General features: G+C 42.6%; 1 protein-coding gene across 16 annotated transcripts in view; it reads right to left on the bottom strand.

Annotated features, from left to right (window-relative positions):
- Nucleotides 1-16,036, bottom strand: part of ZNF236 (zinc finger protein 236) — a 117,646-nt gene that overhangs the window by 29,976 nt on the left and 71,634 nt on the right. For all 16 annotated transcript variants that reach the window (XR_011441643.1, XR_011441641.1, XR_011441642.1 and 13 more), the window contains 7 exons: nucleotides 15,617-15,768; nucleotides 13,887-13,990; nucleotides 9,869-10,020; nucleotides 7,970-8,182; nucleotides 4,712-4,994; nucleotides 2,220-2,323; nucleotides 29-394 (listed from right to left, as the gene is read on the bottom strand). Coding sequence is in view for 13 of the 16 variants with exons in the window: in XM_023648002.2 (XP_023503770.1) it covers nucleotides 29-394; nucleotides 2,220-2,323; nucleotides 4,712-4,994; nucleotides 7,970-8,182; nucleotides 9,869-10,020; nucleotides 13,887-13,990; nucleotides 15,617-15,768 (1,374 nt within the window). In the remaining 3 variants the exon portion in view is untranslated. The remainder of the gene's footprint in view (nucleotides 1-28; nucleotides 395-2,219; nucleotides 2,324-4,711; nucleotides 4,995-7,969; nucleotides 8,183-9,868; nucleotides 10,021-13,886; nucleotides 13,991-15,616; nucleotides 15,769-16,036) is intronic.

Raw genomic sequence — 16,036 nt, 5'->3', positions numbered from 1 at the left:
CCCCCTGTTCACCAGACTCGGTACTTACCTGACATAGAGGCTGGAAGGACAGCCTGGCCCACCAGTCCTTGCTGAAGCAAGTTCTGATCAAACTGTCCTGCGAGAACAGAGTTGTTCATGATAAACACGTTAGGGTCAGAGGAGGACGGACTGAGGAGGTTGACGGGCTGCAGCCCTTCTGATGAACTTCGGGTCACAGGTTTCCTGGCTTTCTTTGGGTCTGGTTTATAGTGAAACTGCATGTGAGTCTTCCTTCGCCCAGATGTCCGGAAACGTAATTCACAATGGGGACATTTGAAAGGCTTTGCTCCCGTATGCAAACGCATGTGGACTTTCAGACTTCCCTTTGTAGAAAAGGCGTTGCTGCAGACATGACAACTGAAGAGTTTCTGACCTGTGAAAAGGACAGCCAAGAGTCAACAGGAGCCGACCACTGCATTACATTCACATGCACCCAGTCAAACAGCCAGTGTGGGTGTGAATGTGCTGAATCCACGCACCCCAGTGCTGCAAAGAGTCCCTTTCTCCCATAGGAAGTCACGGATATGAGAGAGAGATGCTGTAGAAACTTAAAAGTAAGTTAAGTACATTGTTCACAATTTGAATGTAGTATTTTCACAACACTTTGATGTTACAGTGTCTCTAACCCACTGCATCACGAACCCTGTGGGAAGTTAAGGTTACGGTGCTTTAGCTCAGCTAGGCATCACTGTGGCTCTGACTTTACAAAGGCCATGTTAGCGACTCATCACTTTATTTTCTTTTCCGCAAAGGAGACAGCAAGACACCAGCACTGGTAGAATCCACCTTGGAGAAGGAGCTCTGGGCTCGCAGAGCCACACATCTAGCATCATGCGCCCTGCTCCTGGGACACTAGTTCTTTTAACGGGTACAGAGCTAACAAAGGCCAAGAAGGCAGGCCTGAGTGCCCTGCCACGAGCACCGACCCTGCTCTGGAGAGGTTCTGGGAGGAAAAAAACGTCCTGGTTTTCTGTTTCCCTCTCCTGTTCCAGGAAACCAATACTGATTTATACCAGAGACAGGCACCTGGGACTCACTCCAGGATTCGTGAGGTCTCTTATCCTAACACTGCTCAGGGACCTCAGAAATCACCTGATGACGTCAGAATGAAGAATGAGACCATAAAACGTATTTTTCACAGACTTTTCTTTCTATTCCTTAAGTATGGGAGCTGACACTGAAACCCAGTGTGCACGAGGCATCACGGACATCGCCAGGACCTGCCATGTGAGAGTCAGCACACTCAACCCAGGGACGCAAAGACAGGTGAGCTGGTCCCTCCTGACCCTCAGCAGCTCACAGTCTACACACGAGCGACAAACACACGGAAGCTAATGAAACAATGCAAACACCGCCCAGAGAAGAGGCATACTGAATGAGTTTGTGTATCTTTTTATTTAATTCCAAATATCAGAAAAGAATCATAAATGTGTGAAATTCCATTTACATACTCTTGGTTAATTCTGCTCATAATCAAAAATTAAGAATATGAATGAGTCTGATAATCATAATCCTACAAATTGTAACAACAACTCTAACATTCTCTGAGAGTTACTGTGCACCGTCTTCCTAAGCCCCGTTTTCCACACGAGGAACCGGGGGCTCAGAGCAGTGGCTTACAGGTGGAGCACAGAGTCCAGCCCACCAGAGGGCAGAGTCTGCCCTCTTAACCACTCGGACACACAGCGCAGAGTCAGGAAGCAAAGGCTTCATATACCTGGACTAGGACAATTCACCTTCAGCTCCTCAAATGAGATGAAGAAAAGAAAACGGCCATGGAAATTGTATATCAATTTTTTTCCTTTATAAGATTTTTCCCCCCACATAAAAAGAATTGTTATCCGACAACTGTAATCAGATTTGCTAAGTGCCCAGTTTTTACAAAACCTCAACAAACTGAATCTCTTTGGCCTCAATGAGACTGAGAGGTAATCTTTTTAACAAAGGTAGTTAAGTCTCACTGAGCATACAAGGTGACATAACTCGACATTTGAGATCTAGCTCCTTTTCCTTAGTGTTATAAAGATCATTTCCCCCATGACAGGGATCAAAAGTCTTCTACATCCATTTCTTCACGGTTCCTGATTTTTAAGCTTCTATAATTTTGACACTATTTATATGTGCAAAACATATAGGTGCAAACAAATACAAAAAGCGATGGTGAGGCATCTCCCAGTGACACAGGTCTCCGTTCTCACCTGTGTGAGTCTTCACGTGGCAGTCGAGAGTAGATTTAACAGTAAAACTCTTCCCACATTCATCACATTTATATGGCTTTTCTCCAGTATGGATTCGAACGTGTCTAAACAGAAAGCATTTACAATTAAGTGTTTTTCTTTTTAATTCTAGACACATTTACAAAAAACTTCATGATTTTAAATTTATAACTATCCATATAAATACAAATGATGTTACTACGTACTGAATAAATCTGACCAAATAAAACTTTAAAGCTTCATTCTTTACAAAAAAGACCATAAAACAAATCCAAAAGACAACAAAAATTCTGCAAGACCAATGAAAACAGGGCTAACTTTCTTAAAAACCAAAGAGCTCTTACAAATCAGCAATAAGACAAGAAACATCACAGCAGAAAAATGGGCAGTGCACAGGCAGCTCAGAGAAGGAGAAACGCACACAGCCAAACACCACATGAAAAAGTGTTCACCCATACTCAGGATGTAACAAGAGCAAATTAAAACGACCAGGCGCTGTCCTCCCCGACAGCCTGATGACGGCCCGCTGCTGGCTGGTGGTCTGGGAACAGGCACTCAGACTGACGGACTTAAACAGCACAGCCCACCTGGAGGCCAACGGGTGTTGTCTGTCAGCATTGACCCCTGACGCTCACCCAGATGCACCAAAGAGCACACCACTGTGGTGGTGACTGATAACTAAACACTGAAAACTAAATGTTCATAGAGGGGTCTGCTAAAATAAATTCTGGTATGCCCATGCAGCAGAACACCGCGTCACCATTTAAAAGAATGAAATAGGTTTGCAGGTGCTGATAAAGACAGACATCCAGTACTCAATGATATGTAAAAATTAAACAAAAAACAAAATTTCAGAACTTAATGTTTATATATGCGTGGGCATGTCTGAAAAATGCACATAAGGAACTGCCAATAGTGGTGATCCCTGGGAGCAGGAGCATTTGTCACTCGACAGCCTCCTGTGCTGGTTTTCTTTTGTTTTGCTTTACCATGATTTTTGCCCAGTACGTAACAGGGGAGGCTGAACCCTAAATGATTTTTAAATGAAAAATAGAACAGGGAGAAGATAAATCAGCTGTCAGGCTGTACCGCACTTCTTGTTTTTTGGTATAAGTGCCGCCTCTCCTTTTCATTTTGCGATGCAGGCTTCATTAGCACACTGATGATGTTGTGGCTTCTTGCCTCCTTCATCTCCTGTCCTTACTGGCTGCTCGTCAGCACACACCCACAGCCTTGCAGTCCTCTAAAGCGGCGTGTGGATCCCCACAGGGCTGTCTCCAACACCTCCACACGGGTGCCCCTGCCCGGCACACATTCTCATCCACGGTTCCCATGTCTGCCTCCCGCCGGTGACCCCAACTCTCCTGACCAGGTGGCTCATTAGTTCCTGGTGGCCACACGATCGCTTGCCAGGCTGGACTCCCACCTATGAAGCACCCAAGCTCTTTCATCATAACTCCCTGACCCTCTCCTTGGTCTAACGTTCTCCTGTCTCATCGCCCACGTCAGATCACTCTGTTGACCTGTGAGACCCTTCCTCCCAGCCTACAGAGAGAGCACGGTGACACCTTGGGGCCCATGCCATCAAGCCCCATCTGGGCTTCCTCTAACCGCACTCACCCACCTCACGACCCCTCTCACTACGGGGGTAGAAAGAGAACGCCCGCAGCCCCTTCTGCACTCACTAGATGAGCACTCCCAACCTAGCAGCTACTCAACGACAAGCCACTCTTCCCACGTTGCCTCCACCTCACGTGGAGCGCTCTGTGGAGTACAGAGGAACCGTCCGGCTTCCAGAAGCAGCCTGCTCTATTATTATCCATCTTAACATCCTGACACTTCTTCCTTCTACGTCCCCTATACCTTTCGCCCATTAGTTCTATCTCTGAAAGGAAAAAATAGGTGTCCCCTGATTGAATATAGCAACTCTTCAGATATATTAAGAGAATGTTATACTTGCGTCTTCTTTTCCTGTCTGAAGGTCCCTGGAGCCCTTCTCTCATTTGCCGTGTCCTGGCTCCTATCTGCACATCTGCTTGGCTGGATCTCATGTCAATCACTGCTATCCGGCCTGCCTGCCTTCATCGCACCTTCCTGGAGACCTCTCCTCTTACTCTCTAACTTGCTACGTGCTGTGCCCTCGCTCCTCATGCAGACCAGCACGCTGTAGGATAGGAGGACATCCCTAAAAGTTTGGCACCATGTCTTTCTCAATGAATAATTAATCTTTGATTTTTTTTTAATACTACCACGATTATACAGAAATAAGCACAAGCAATCCACGGAGAAAACAAATTTGTATTTAACATTCTGAATGAGATTAAAAGGAAGCCTCAGAAGTTATACTGGCTTAAAACCACAACTCAGGAAAGTAAGCAGCCACGTCAGTGGCACCAAGTGCGGAAACTGACCGGCTCCCTGCACGAGATGGCCCGAGGAGCGCACAGAGCACTGTTCCAGGCCCCTGGCCTTACCTTACTAAGTCGCTGGGCTTTTTAAAACTCTTGGGACAGTAGGAGCAGCAGTTGGCGTACTTGGGCTCGGCCTCGAGCTCCGCCTGCCTGTCCTTCATCTCGCTGATGCGGTCCTTCTCCGCAGCAGACTGCACGAGCACCTGCTCGGAGACAGTAGCGCTTTCCTGAGGCCGAATTTTAGCTAACTGTGCCGTCTCCTCCTCTGTGAAAGTGATGACCTCGGGACGAGCCTTCCTAGACACACTCCTTTCAGAACTGTCTTCCTCTTCTTCCATACACATATCTAAACGAAATATAGGAAAAAGGATCAAATCCTAACAAAAAAAACTAAGTTTTCACAGAACAAGTAAATTAAAACTAAACCAGTTTGTAAGGTTAAAAATTAATGACTCAAGAAAGCTCTATTTGAGATGATAAAGAGCTTTTTACCACCACCGTTCTATCGAGAAGCTAGGCAGGATCCCCAGAAGGAAAACAGCGCAGTGACGAGCATGCTGCAGGGAAGCAAACACCGACATTAGAGATGCTAAGACTAAAGACCGACTTCTAGCCTTTGCTGTCATCCCGGCAGTGGGCTGTGAAACTCAGTGTCCACACAAGTCACTGGGACTCATAAACATGGATGTTTTGTTCATTAATATGGGCAAAAGAGGAATCATCATCAGATAAATAAAATCAACAGCCCAAAAAGAGACCAAATTGACAAATTAGCAAATAGCCCCCAATTAAAAAGATTTAATGAAAGAAAAAAAATTTTTTAAATATGTATGTTTAGATATTCTTTCATTGAAATATAAAGATATATTTACATTGACAAAAAACAAGAATAAGTGGCTATTAAAATCTACCACAGAGAGAAAAAAGTTTGTCTGGGAGCAGGTCATTATTGCACAGATGGCTAAAAAAAATCTTTTTTATTTTTCGTTTTTCTCTTCAAAGCCCCCCAATACATAGTTGTGTATTTTCAGTTGTGGGTCCTTCTAGTTGTGGCATGTGGGATGCCGCCTCAGCATGGCTTGATGAGCGGTGCCATGTCCGCACCCAGGATCCGAACCAGTGAAACCCTAGGCCGCCGAAGCAGAGGGCGAGAACTTAACCACTCGGCCATGGGGCTGGCCCCTAAAAAAATTTTTAAAAACTGAACAGAAACACAAAATAGCAAAATGGACAGTGGCTAAAACCAAATTAGTGAATTATAAAACTAACTGGATGATTCTCTGAGAATAAAGGGAAAAAAGATGAGTGAGAGGGCAGGGAGGGAGGGAAAGAGAGAAAGAGAGGGCTGAGAAGGGAGGTGAGAGAAGGTGAACCATGGAAGATACAGTCATTTAGTAAGATTCCAGAAAAAGAAAAGAAAATGAACTAAAATTCCACATTACGACAGTAAATTCTGGAAAGATTTGGGGGCAGCCGGTTATAGATGGTGGCCTCACCAACAATGATATAGAAACATGGAGATAATTACGGTAAAAATTTTAAGGTAACCAAGAACACAATCAATATAGCAAAAGTCATCAAAAGAAGAAAAAGTAATAAAATGTGGCCCAGTAAGGAGAAGACATAAAATAACGTGGCAGTGTTAGGCCAAATAGGTTTACTTGTCACAATAAATGTGAAGGAATTAAATCTCTATTACAAGACTCTAGACTTGGGTAAAAGGAAACAATTTTAACAAGTGACTTTTCATCTATAGACAAGTGTTCATATGAAGTTTTTTTCCCTCGAGGATCCAAAATAAGAAAACACCAAAGTACATAAAGGCGTATCTAAATACATACACAGCAGTGTGGTGAAGCTGTAACAAGAGGCCCAAATCCATCCTCACGGCACTGATTTAAGGGCATTAGATGCCCTACTAACTGATGGGAAGGAGCACACGATCAGACCTGGAGATTATTCGTATTGGCTGATTAGTTAACACCCTCCAAACTACAGGGTTCTAGAAGTAATACTGGGATGTCCTATATTTTTTAATTCATTGTAAGGAAAAGAGTTATTTTCTTTTTATACTTTACTAAATCACGACAATGAGATTGAAAAATGTGAGCTATTTCACTAAGTATAACAGGTCAGAAACATCAATAATCTGAATTATCTACTGAAGAAAAAGCAGCTGCCTCGCTGTGGAGAAGTCAGAGTTTTTGTTATCTGAAGGTAGGTTAGGCACACTTTAAAGACTTCTTCCCCAAAATATAAGAGAAGGCTACACTGCTGTCATTTGGCACAGCACACTGGGGACAACTGTGACCTTGAGGTCAGGTGAACACAGAGCAGATGCAGGAACAGCAAACGGGGAGAGAAGCCAATGAATCGTCACCATATCTGACCACCGTGAGGACATCAACTGAACGATCACACCCGTTCATCACATTCACTCCACAGAAAACTGAGCACCAGTGCTGTGGGATGCACAGTGCCAGTCACAGCACAGACAGCAGTCCAGGCCCCACGACATTCACACGAGCACAACCCACACTGTGTACAGAATGACACCGGTGAAAAAAATTAAAATGCTGTGTACTGGCATCACGTGTCAAAATATACAATGTGCACATTCTTAACACTGTAATTTCACTTGCGGGATTCGCTAAAAAGAAATCACCTGCTAAATACAAAATGTATAAGCACAAAATAATACTCTTGGGATTACTATATTTATTTGGTATAAGACTTGGGCAAATCAGCTTGTCTAACGTTTCATTAGCTGTACAGTGTTTTATGTCAATTAAATGAGATAATGTAAGTGGTAAGCACGGGTTTGTCAAGGGTTAAAGTACTCCATAAATGCTGGCTATTCCTATTATAGTGAAAGACTGGCTAACAGCTACATGTCCATCGGTAGGAAATTATGTAATAAAGTACAATGGAGTTCCATGCAGTCGTTCGAACTGATGTACATCTGTGTTTAACAACATCAAATACCTCTGTGATAAACCTCAGTGGAGGGAAAATTAAGTGGACTATAACACCATAGACAGCATGATTTCCTATCTGTCACGAAAGTAAGATCTCTCCCCACACGTACGTACATGCGTGGCAGGAAGCCTGCATGGTTCCAGTGGGTGCTGATTTTCTGGTGTGTGGCGATTACTGAGATTACAAGTTCTCCTCTTTGCATCCCTCTCCGTTTTTTTTTCCCAAAGAGCAGGTATTGCTTTCATAATCAGAAAACAATTAATTTCAAAGGTGATTTGTATATTAACTTATCTCCAAGTTAGCATCTGGTTAATAGACCTTGAGCCAACAAACGAACAGTACCTCCTCCTTCTGCCTCTGCAGTCGCTGACCCGGCGGAGGAGACCGTCTGGTGCCTCTTCATGTGCTTTTTACAGTGAACCGTGGTCCGGAAGCCCTGCTCACAAAACGGACACTTGTACGGCTTCATGCTCATGTGTGTGGCCATGTGCCTAGTGAGGCTGCCGTTGGTCGTGAAGGACGCGTTGCAGATGCTGCAGCTGAAGGCCTTCACTCCTGTCACAGAGGAACAAGGTAGAAAACCACATTTCATTACCTTAAAATTGTTAAGTAGCCAAGAGCAAACACAGATATGCTCAATAGGCCATGAAATCAAAGACCCTTTATTTGCTGTGGTCTCCTGTCTGCAGGAGCTGAGTTATTTTCGGATGGAACTGACACACCGTGTCCCACTACATTCGCTAGTGAAACTATGGCCTCCAAAGCATCTCCCTAAACTAAGGTCAAGTTCCCTCTGCCCCATCGCCGTTCACATTTAAACTGGCGACGGGTTTGTGGATTCTACCCCAGAAATCTTTCTTCAAATCCATGTTTTTTCATCATTCCCACAGCAAATGACTTAGATTAGACCCTAATGAACAGCCTACAGTGTCTCTATACAGCTTACTTTCAAGTAACATCTGAGCAGAAGGGCTCTGTCCTCTGGACTAACAACACAGAGGCAAGCTAGGAAGGGTCCCTGTCTTTCTTCACGGAGTGGCCACCATGACTTTCCGAACTGCAAAGCTGGCCAGGCTCTGCTCCTTGTGGGGCTGTCCTGGCTTCCCTCGGCTGGAGGTAACACGATTCCTGCGCAGGACCTTCAGAGCGCCACGTGGCCTGCTCCCAGCCCATCTTGCCAGCGCCCATCAAGACCACTCCCCAACCAACTTACAGACTGACCTTTCCTTGTGTTGTTTGTATGTTTTTAAGCAGTACCCCTTTATTTTCAAATAAAACCTTATATAGGATATATGTTGATATTAAACAGAAGTATTATTAATATATTACATAAACACATTGAATGTATTAAACAGGTAAGTAATATATGTAAAATATATTTAATTGCGAAATCCTGTATCTGATAAAGAATATATTTAAAAACTCTTCTACAACCCAATAATAAGAATACAAATACTATAATTTATGAATAGTATAGGATTAGAAGAGACATTTCTCAATAAGCACACAAAAAGATGTTCAACATTATTAGCCATTAGAGAAATGCAAATCAAAACCACGATTAGACACCACTTCACATTCATAAGGATTGACATAACAAAGAAGACGGACAAGAAGTATTGACAAGAATATGAAGACAGGATGCTCCTACATCACTGGGGGACAAGTAAAATGGTGCAGCCACTTTGGAAAACAGTTGGGTAAACTCAAAGCTTTGAAAAGTTATCATATGACCAAGCAATTCCACTCCTAAACAAAGAAATGAAAACATACATCTACACAAAAACTTACATACAAATGTTCATAGCAGGATTATTCCTAACAGCTAAAAAATGGAAACAACTCAAATGTCCAACGACTGATGAACGGATAAATAAAATGTGGTCTATCCACACAGCGGAATGTTATTTGGCTATAAAAAGGAATGCAGTACTGATACATGCTACAACATGGATGAAGCTTGAACATATGCTGAGTGGAAGATGCCAGCAACAACAGGCCATATGTCGCATGATTCCATTTATACGAAATTATCTAGAATAGGCAAATCCAGAGACAGAAGGTAGATCAGTGGTTGTCCGGGGCTGGGGGCATTGAGGGGAAAGGGGGAGTGACTGCTAATAGGTACACATTTCTTTTGGGTGTGATGAAAATATTCTAGAATTAGATAGTGGTGATGGCTGCACAACTCCCTGAACATACTGAAAACCACATCATCTCCAGGGCAAGGCAGACAATGACCTGTGTGTGTCTTCTCGTGGGACTTGAGGACCCCGGAGGAGACGAAGCCACGCCCACAGAGCTTGCACTTGTAGGGCTTCTCCCCAGTGTGCGACCGCACGTGCTGCTTCAAGTGGCTGGACTTCTTAAAGCCTTTGTTGCAATAGTCACATCTGTAAACACAACACACAGAGCACAGGCCACAGTAACTCACAAAGTGACTAAAATGTTACAGCTGAGAATGGAAGAAAAGCTAACAATCTTCACCAACAATCATTACACAATCAGGCATAATCGTCATAGAAACTAGGCATGCTCTCCAATATTTAAAAAATTATAAAATATTAGAAATAATAATTTGTTAGGTCAAATTCTGCTCAGAGTATTTGTAGTCTTAAACATATTTTATTATTTCAAAATTGGTAAATCCTACAGTAATTCCCCAGGAGACACAATATTTGATTAATTAGGAACCCTTTCTTTAAACATAACAGGAAGGAATTTATGACACGCTATTTTCTTTAAGTCGTAAGACGCTGTGAAATCTTCCATTGCTTTAGGGTCAGAATCACTCCCGAGCCCAGACACTTGGAAATGCCAACTCATATGTACTTTTGGTTTATAAAATACTTTACAAAACAGATTTTACTCGAGCTATTTTGAATAATATACAAATATGCAATATTATTGTCCCCTCAGTTATTATGGAATGTATTAAAATTACTTCATGGATGCAAATAATTATAAATCTCAAAATTTCTATTTACATATTATTAAAAACTAAAAAGAGATTTAGAAAGTTAATTCCACTATACTTCCCTATTTTCTCCATTTCCAAGTTTTAATCTGTGCTAGGAAGTTAGTGACATTCCAAACCATAGAGTCTCTAAGACCAGGCACCCGTATAGACGCAACTAACACTCGTCTAAGGTCCAGACTAAACTAAAGGCTGCTAAATGTAAGGACGTTTGCAAATCTCACTCTAATATGAAGTGCGGTTTAGTGAGGTTATCTATTAAAAATAGAAAGCAAGCAAACAGTATTCATCAGCTGATTTTAGAAAGATAATTCTGCAAATGAGATCAGGATTGATTCTGATCTACAAGTCAGCGGAAGAAAATGATCTATTGCCAGAACTGAGTACCACTAAACCATTTGATATCTACTGAGAAAGGTTCTCTAGGAAGGAGCAAACTTTTCACAATAGTCACATCTATTAATTAAAACCAACCACCACCAACAGAACGACATTGGTAGAATTGTGGGGAAAGAACCACCCTTTGGAGACTGGTCTGAAAGCAGGAGCTTCACCACCGGGCCCAGCCAACCTCCCGGCCTCAGCCACAGCCACTTTCCCACCTCAAGGACCACACTCTGTCCACAGAGAGATGGGACCCTTCTCTGCCTGTGAGACACCGCTTCCTCTCTCCCCATGGACGACACCTGCCTGCTCTGCCAACCACTTTTATTCCTCCAAAGTGTCCAAGAGCGACCTAAATTATAGGAGCTAACACTTAGGGCTGGCTCACTGTAGGACAACGATCAGGCCACGGAGTATGCACAGCATCTCAATCACTCCTCATCACAACTTCAGAAGTGCATTCCTCAGAAGACATCAGGTCACGCGTTGAGCTCCCAGAGACAGGATCCACAGAAAAAGCTCATCTGGAGCGAGCCTTTTTCCAGGAATCACACCTCCAGGAGGCTTTACTCTTCGCTACTTTCGTCATCCTCATAAGACAAAAAAAATAAGATAAAAAAATTATAGGCTAGGGGTTCCATGTTTCTTAAGGTCCTGGCGGAGGATCCCTGAGCTCCTTGAGACTCCAGTGAAAGCTACATATCCTCTCCTTAAAGAACTATCCGTGCACATCAACTCTCTCTCATGGCTAGTGCAATCTCACCTTGCTCACCCTAAGTGGAGGGGCCAAGGGTGAATCTTTGAGCCCCTTCTCTTTTTTATGGGCAAACACTCCCATGGCTTTAAATATTAGTCTACATACTGATAACTTCCAAATGTGTACTTCCCGCCTGGACCTCTCCCCTTAATGCCAATCTGGCATAACGAACCGCCTATGTGCTGTTTCTTCTCGAATTCTTCTTGAATATCAATCCCGATGACACAAAGCCAAGTCTTGGTCTTGATATGAAAAACTGCTCCCCCGAGGGTCTTCTCTTTCCCAGGGATAGTAATTTCATCCTTCTAGTGCTCAGGTCAAAATCCTAGTAGGCATCCTTAACTCCTCTCTTTCTCTCACATCTTTACCTATAATAAATCCCGTAGGTTCTGCCTTCTAAATAGACCCAGAACTTACACTACTTCTTACCACAGCAACAACCGTCTCTTCTGGCAGCTCCACATGGCCCTTAGCAGCCTGTTCCTGCTTTATTTCTCCAGGGCCCACAACAACAAGGATCTACTGTGCAGTTTGTTTATTTATTTTGCTTATTATCTTTTCCCACTAGAATGTAAACTCCATGAGGACTGAGCGCTTCTCTTCTGTTTTGCTCACTAATGTAGCCCTAGCGCTCGACACATAACAGGGTCTTAATAAATGCTGAATGAAAGAATAAATGAATGATGCAAGGCTAGATGTCCAGCAAGGCCCAGGCACATGTCACCAAGGAATCATAGGAAGACACTATTAATCTCCCTTAAAAACACCAATGCAAAATCCCAAATTAAACACTAGCAAAAAAATACTTGTGAATAAATGAAAGTGTGAATAAAATATCAGGAGAGTCACAGAAATCCTGAAGCCCATCTATGTACATCCCCTAAAAATCCACGGAGCCCCAAATTAAGAGCCACTGCTCTAATATATTTTGGAATTTGCAAATTCATGAAGATCTCAGGATAATACACTTCTGAAGATACAGAATCTAAATATAAGAATACTGGTTCAAGGTACTTAAGATCTTGTATGAGAAACAAATCTTATGAAAACAAAATAAAGGAATTACTTGGCCTCTCAAAAGTTATGTACTCAGGGCCAGCCCTGTGGCCGAGTGGTTCTGAGGTTCAGAATCCTGGGCGCAGACCTACACCACTCATCAACCACGCCATGGAGGCGTCCCAGATACAAAATAGAGGAAGACTGGCACAGATGTTAGCTCAGGGCTAATCCTCCTCAAGGAAAAAAAGAGGAAGGTCAGCAATGGATATTAGCTCAGAGAGAATCTTCCTCACCAAAAAAAAAAATTATGTGCTTAGTAATGTTAGCAAAACTTATCCATATCAAGAATCTTAATCTCAGACCACTCATTTGAGGTAAGCTAGCTCTTAATTTTTTAAGAGTATCTATCAAGTAATGAGGTACATTTTTTACTAAATGACTCTGGAAAAAATGATTAGAGTTTAAAAAGTATTTTAAGCAAATAATAAAATTATTAAAATATTATAAAGCCAAGACTATTTCTATAAAAACAATACTCCTTTGACTTTTTTTATTACATACACACTCATATTCAACTGTATGAGAACACACTTTATTCACTGTACATGTCGATGTCCCAGCAGGAGCTGGGGCTGGTCTTTGTTTTCTCACCAGTGCATTCTAAGCAGCCAGAACAGTACAGGGCACTGAAGGTGCTCAGGACATACTGTTGAATGAATGCACAGATGAAGTATGAAAGGGATAAATTAATTTAAAAAGCTGTCTTTGCAATCACGTTGTGCCCCAGCACATATGAAGGGCCCTGGACAAAAAGGTGCACTAATAATTTAAGTCATCTCTGAAAACATAACAATGGCTTATGGTGGGCACAGGAAGCTAGAGCAGAGTCGTTTAAATGTACCGGCCAAAGAAAGGCTGCTGCATCCAAATCTCGGCCTGTCACTTACGAGCTGTGGAAATTTTAGCAAGTTCATCTCTTTTGTCTCAGATCCTTTAGTTATTAAAAGGGGGTGATAACGGAACCTATTTCATAGAGTTTTTGAGAAAGTTGAACTGCAAAGCCCTTGGAATGGTGAAGACACGAGCTTGGCAGGCCGTGGTTATAAGCCAGCAGTAGGTGAAGCGTCTGTGCCACTCTCTACCTGTAAGAGCGCCGGCTCTGGTCCTCACTGTCCTCTAGGAACTGGGGACGCTGAGTCTGCAGGTCCAGGTCCTCTTGGGATGACTCTTGAATCAAACGAGTCGTCTAAAATGTAACAGAAGTATAAAGCAGGCCCCTTGACTATGAATGAATACAAACAACTCAAGAACAACCAGGGATAAGAACATTCATAAATGCAGACTTAAAAGGAGAAAGCCCAAGCAGTTCATTGCAATCATTTGGACCAGACTGATAATAAAAATCATTTACACCAATTTTATTAAATAAAAAGTTTTCTATTAACTGCCTTTAATAAAGCTTGAGCATGAAACTGATCTTCCCACATTTTTTTACATATCTTACTAAGAGATTACTCTTTCACGCGCTCTACTCTTACTGAAATGGAATAATCGTCCTACTTTCTGAAAATATTGAGTCTCTTTTCTTGTCACAAAACCACAGGGGGAGAAAGCGAGCCTGTTCTCCATCCCCAGGAGCAGTAGTACGACCACAGAGAGCAGTCCCATAGCCCTCTACCTTCCTGACACAGGTGTTGAGACCAAGGCTCCCACAGCAAGAACTGAGCACAGATCCGGTCAATGATTTCTGACCCCTCCAGAAAACACCCTGCTCAATGGACAGAGGGGAAGCTGACCTTCAGGCCGTATGGAACAGGCACAGGACAGACCATCAACGGTGGAGGACCTGCCTGTGTGTGGCCGCTTGCTCGCCTGGTTGCGGTGACCAGATCCGATGAGCCCTACTCCGCTACAGTGAACTGGCTCTGCAGTTTTATTCAGGGGGCTCTGGAGGGGAGGGTCAGCTACTCAGCAGCATGTTCTCCACTACCTAGATTCAGCATCTGCTGGCAATTATGTAGTTTCTGAGCCAGGAAAAAATGCTCTGAAGTGTTCTCTGGAGAGTCCAGGCTGACCACTTGGGAAAGCTAGCAAGAGTGGCTTTTAAAGAAAGAAAACAATTGATTGGCCAATCATTTTCATCACTTTTAAAAAATCTCCAGGGGCCAGCCCTGTGGTCTAGTGGTTAAGTCCGGCACGCTCCACTTCAGCAGCCCGGTTCTGATCCCGGATGTGGACCTACATCACTGGTTGGCAGCCATGCTGTGGAGGCAACCCACATACAAAACAGAAGAAGACTGGCACAGATGTTAGCTCAGGGACAATCTTCCTCAACCAAAAAGAGGAAGACTGGCAAGAGATGTCAGCTCAGGGCAAATCTTCCTGAGCAAAAAAAAATTTCCAAAAATGGAAAAACCAAAAAGCAACCAAAACCTTAAATGTACCCAGCTTGACTAAGAGACAAAAATTTTAAATGATGCATTTAAATATTTATTTTTGGTATGTCAGCATTCATTATATTTTTGTTCTAACACATTTCTTTTAGGATTCCACAAATAAAGATGTTTAGGTTTTGTCACTAAACCAACATAATATCCATCAGATGTTATTACACAACACTGTACTGACTTTCCTGTCTTTTAGCCAAAAAAGTAAAGCCACATCATGAGAATGAAATCTTTGAGTAAAATTAAAATGTTTTAAGGGAAAAGAAAACCCTATATGCTAAACATCTAAGTTTTCACAGGTGGTGCAATAATCTTAAAGTTATAAGAAGTTAGTATGCCCTCTTAAGCAAATTTTAAACAATCACAGTGAAGAATAAAACAGATTCTGCTAAACAATGACACATGCTCCCTCTGTAAATACTCACCACGTTCATCGCGTCAGAGTTGGGAACCTGAAGTAAGTTCTGCTGGTGGAAACTTGTGGAGAGGGCCTGAGACTCTAGTGTACTGGAATCTTGTAACTGCTGGACAGGTGGAAACTGAGTCTGCTGATTGTACGTATCAGTCACTGTAAAACCTGAAACGAATTATGAAATATGAGTCCTATAAAAAATATTAAAGTTACATAAAAAAAGGCAAAAAAAGTGGGTTTATAAATAAAAATGTTTAAAGGACCATATCTACCTTGTGAATTAGAATCAGGATTAATTTTTATCAGGGGCTTTCAAATTATTTGCTAACTGGGGGAAGACTGCACTGAGCCAATATCCTTACAGTGTGGGCTTACAGGCTAGCCATAAACACTCAGTTACCCCTAAGTCCCAATTTCTACTCAATCATCTTTT

Source organism: Equus caballus, chromosome 8, assembly GCF_041296265.1.
Source record: "Equus caballus isolate H_3958 breed thoroughbred chromosome 8, TB-T2T, whole genome shotgun sequence".
Taxonomy (NCBI): domain Eukaryota; kingdom Metazoa; phylum Chordata; class Mammalia; order Perissodactyla; family Equidae; genus Equus; species Equus caballus.
This window is presented reverse-complemented; position numbering and strand designations above follow the sequence as displayed.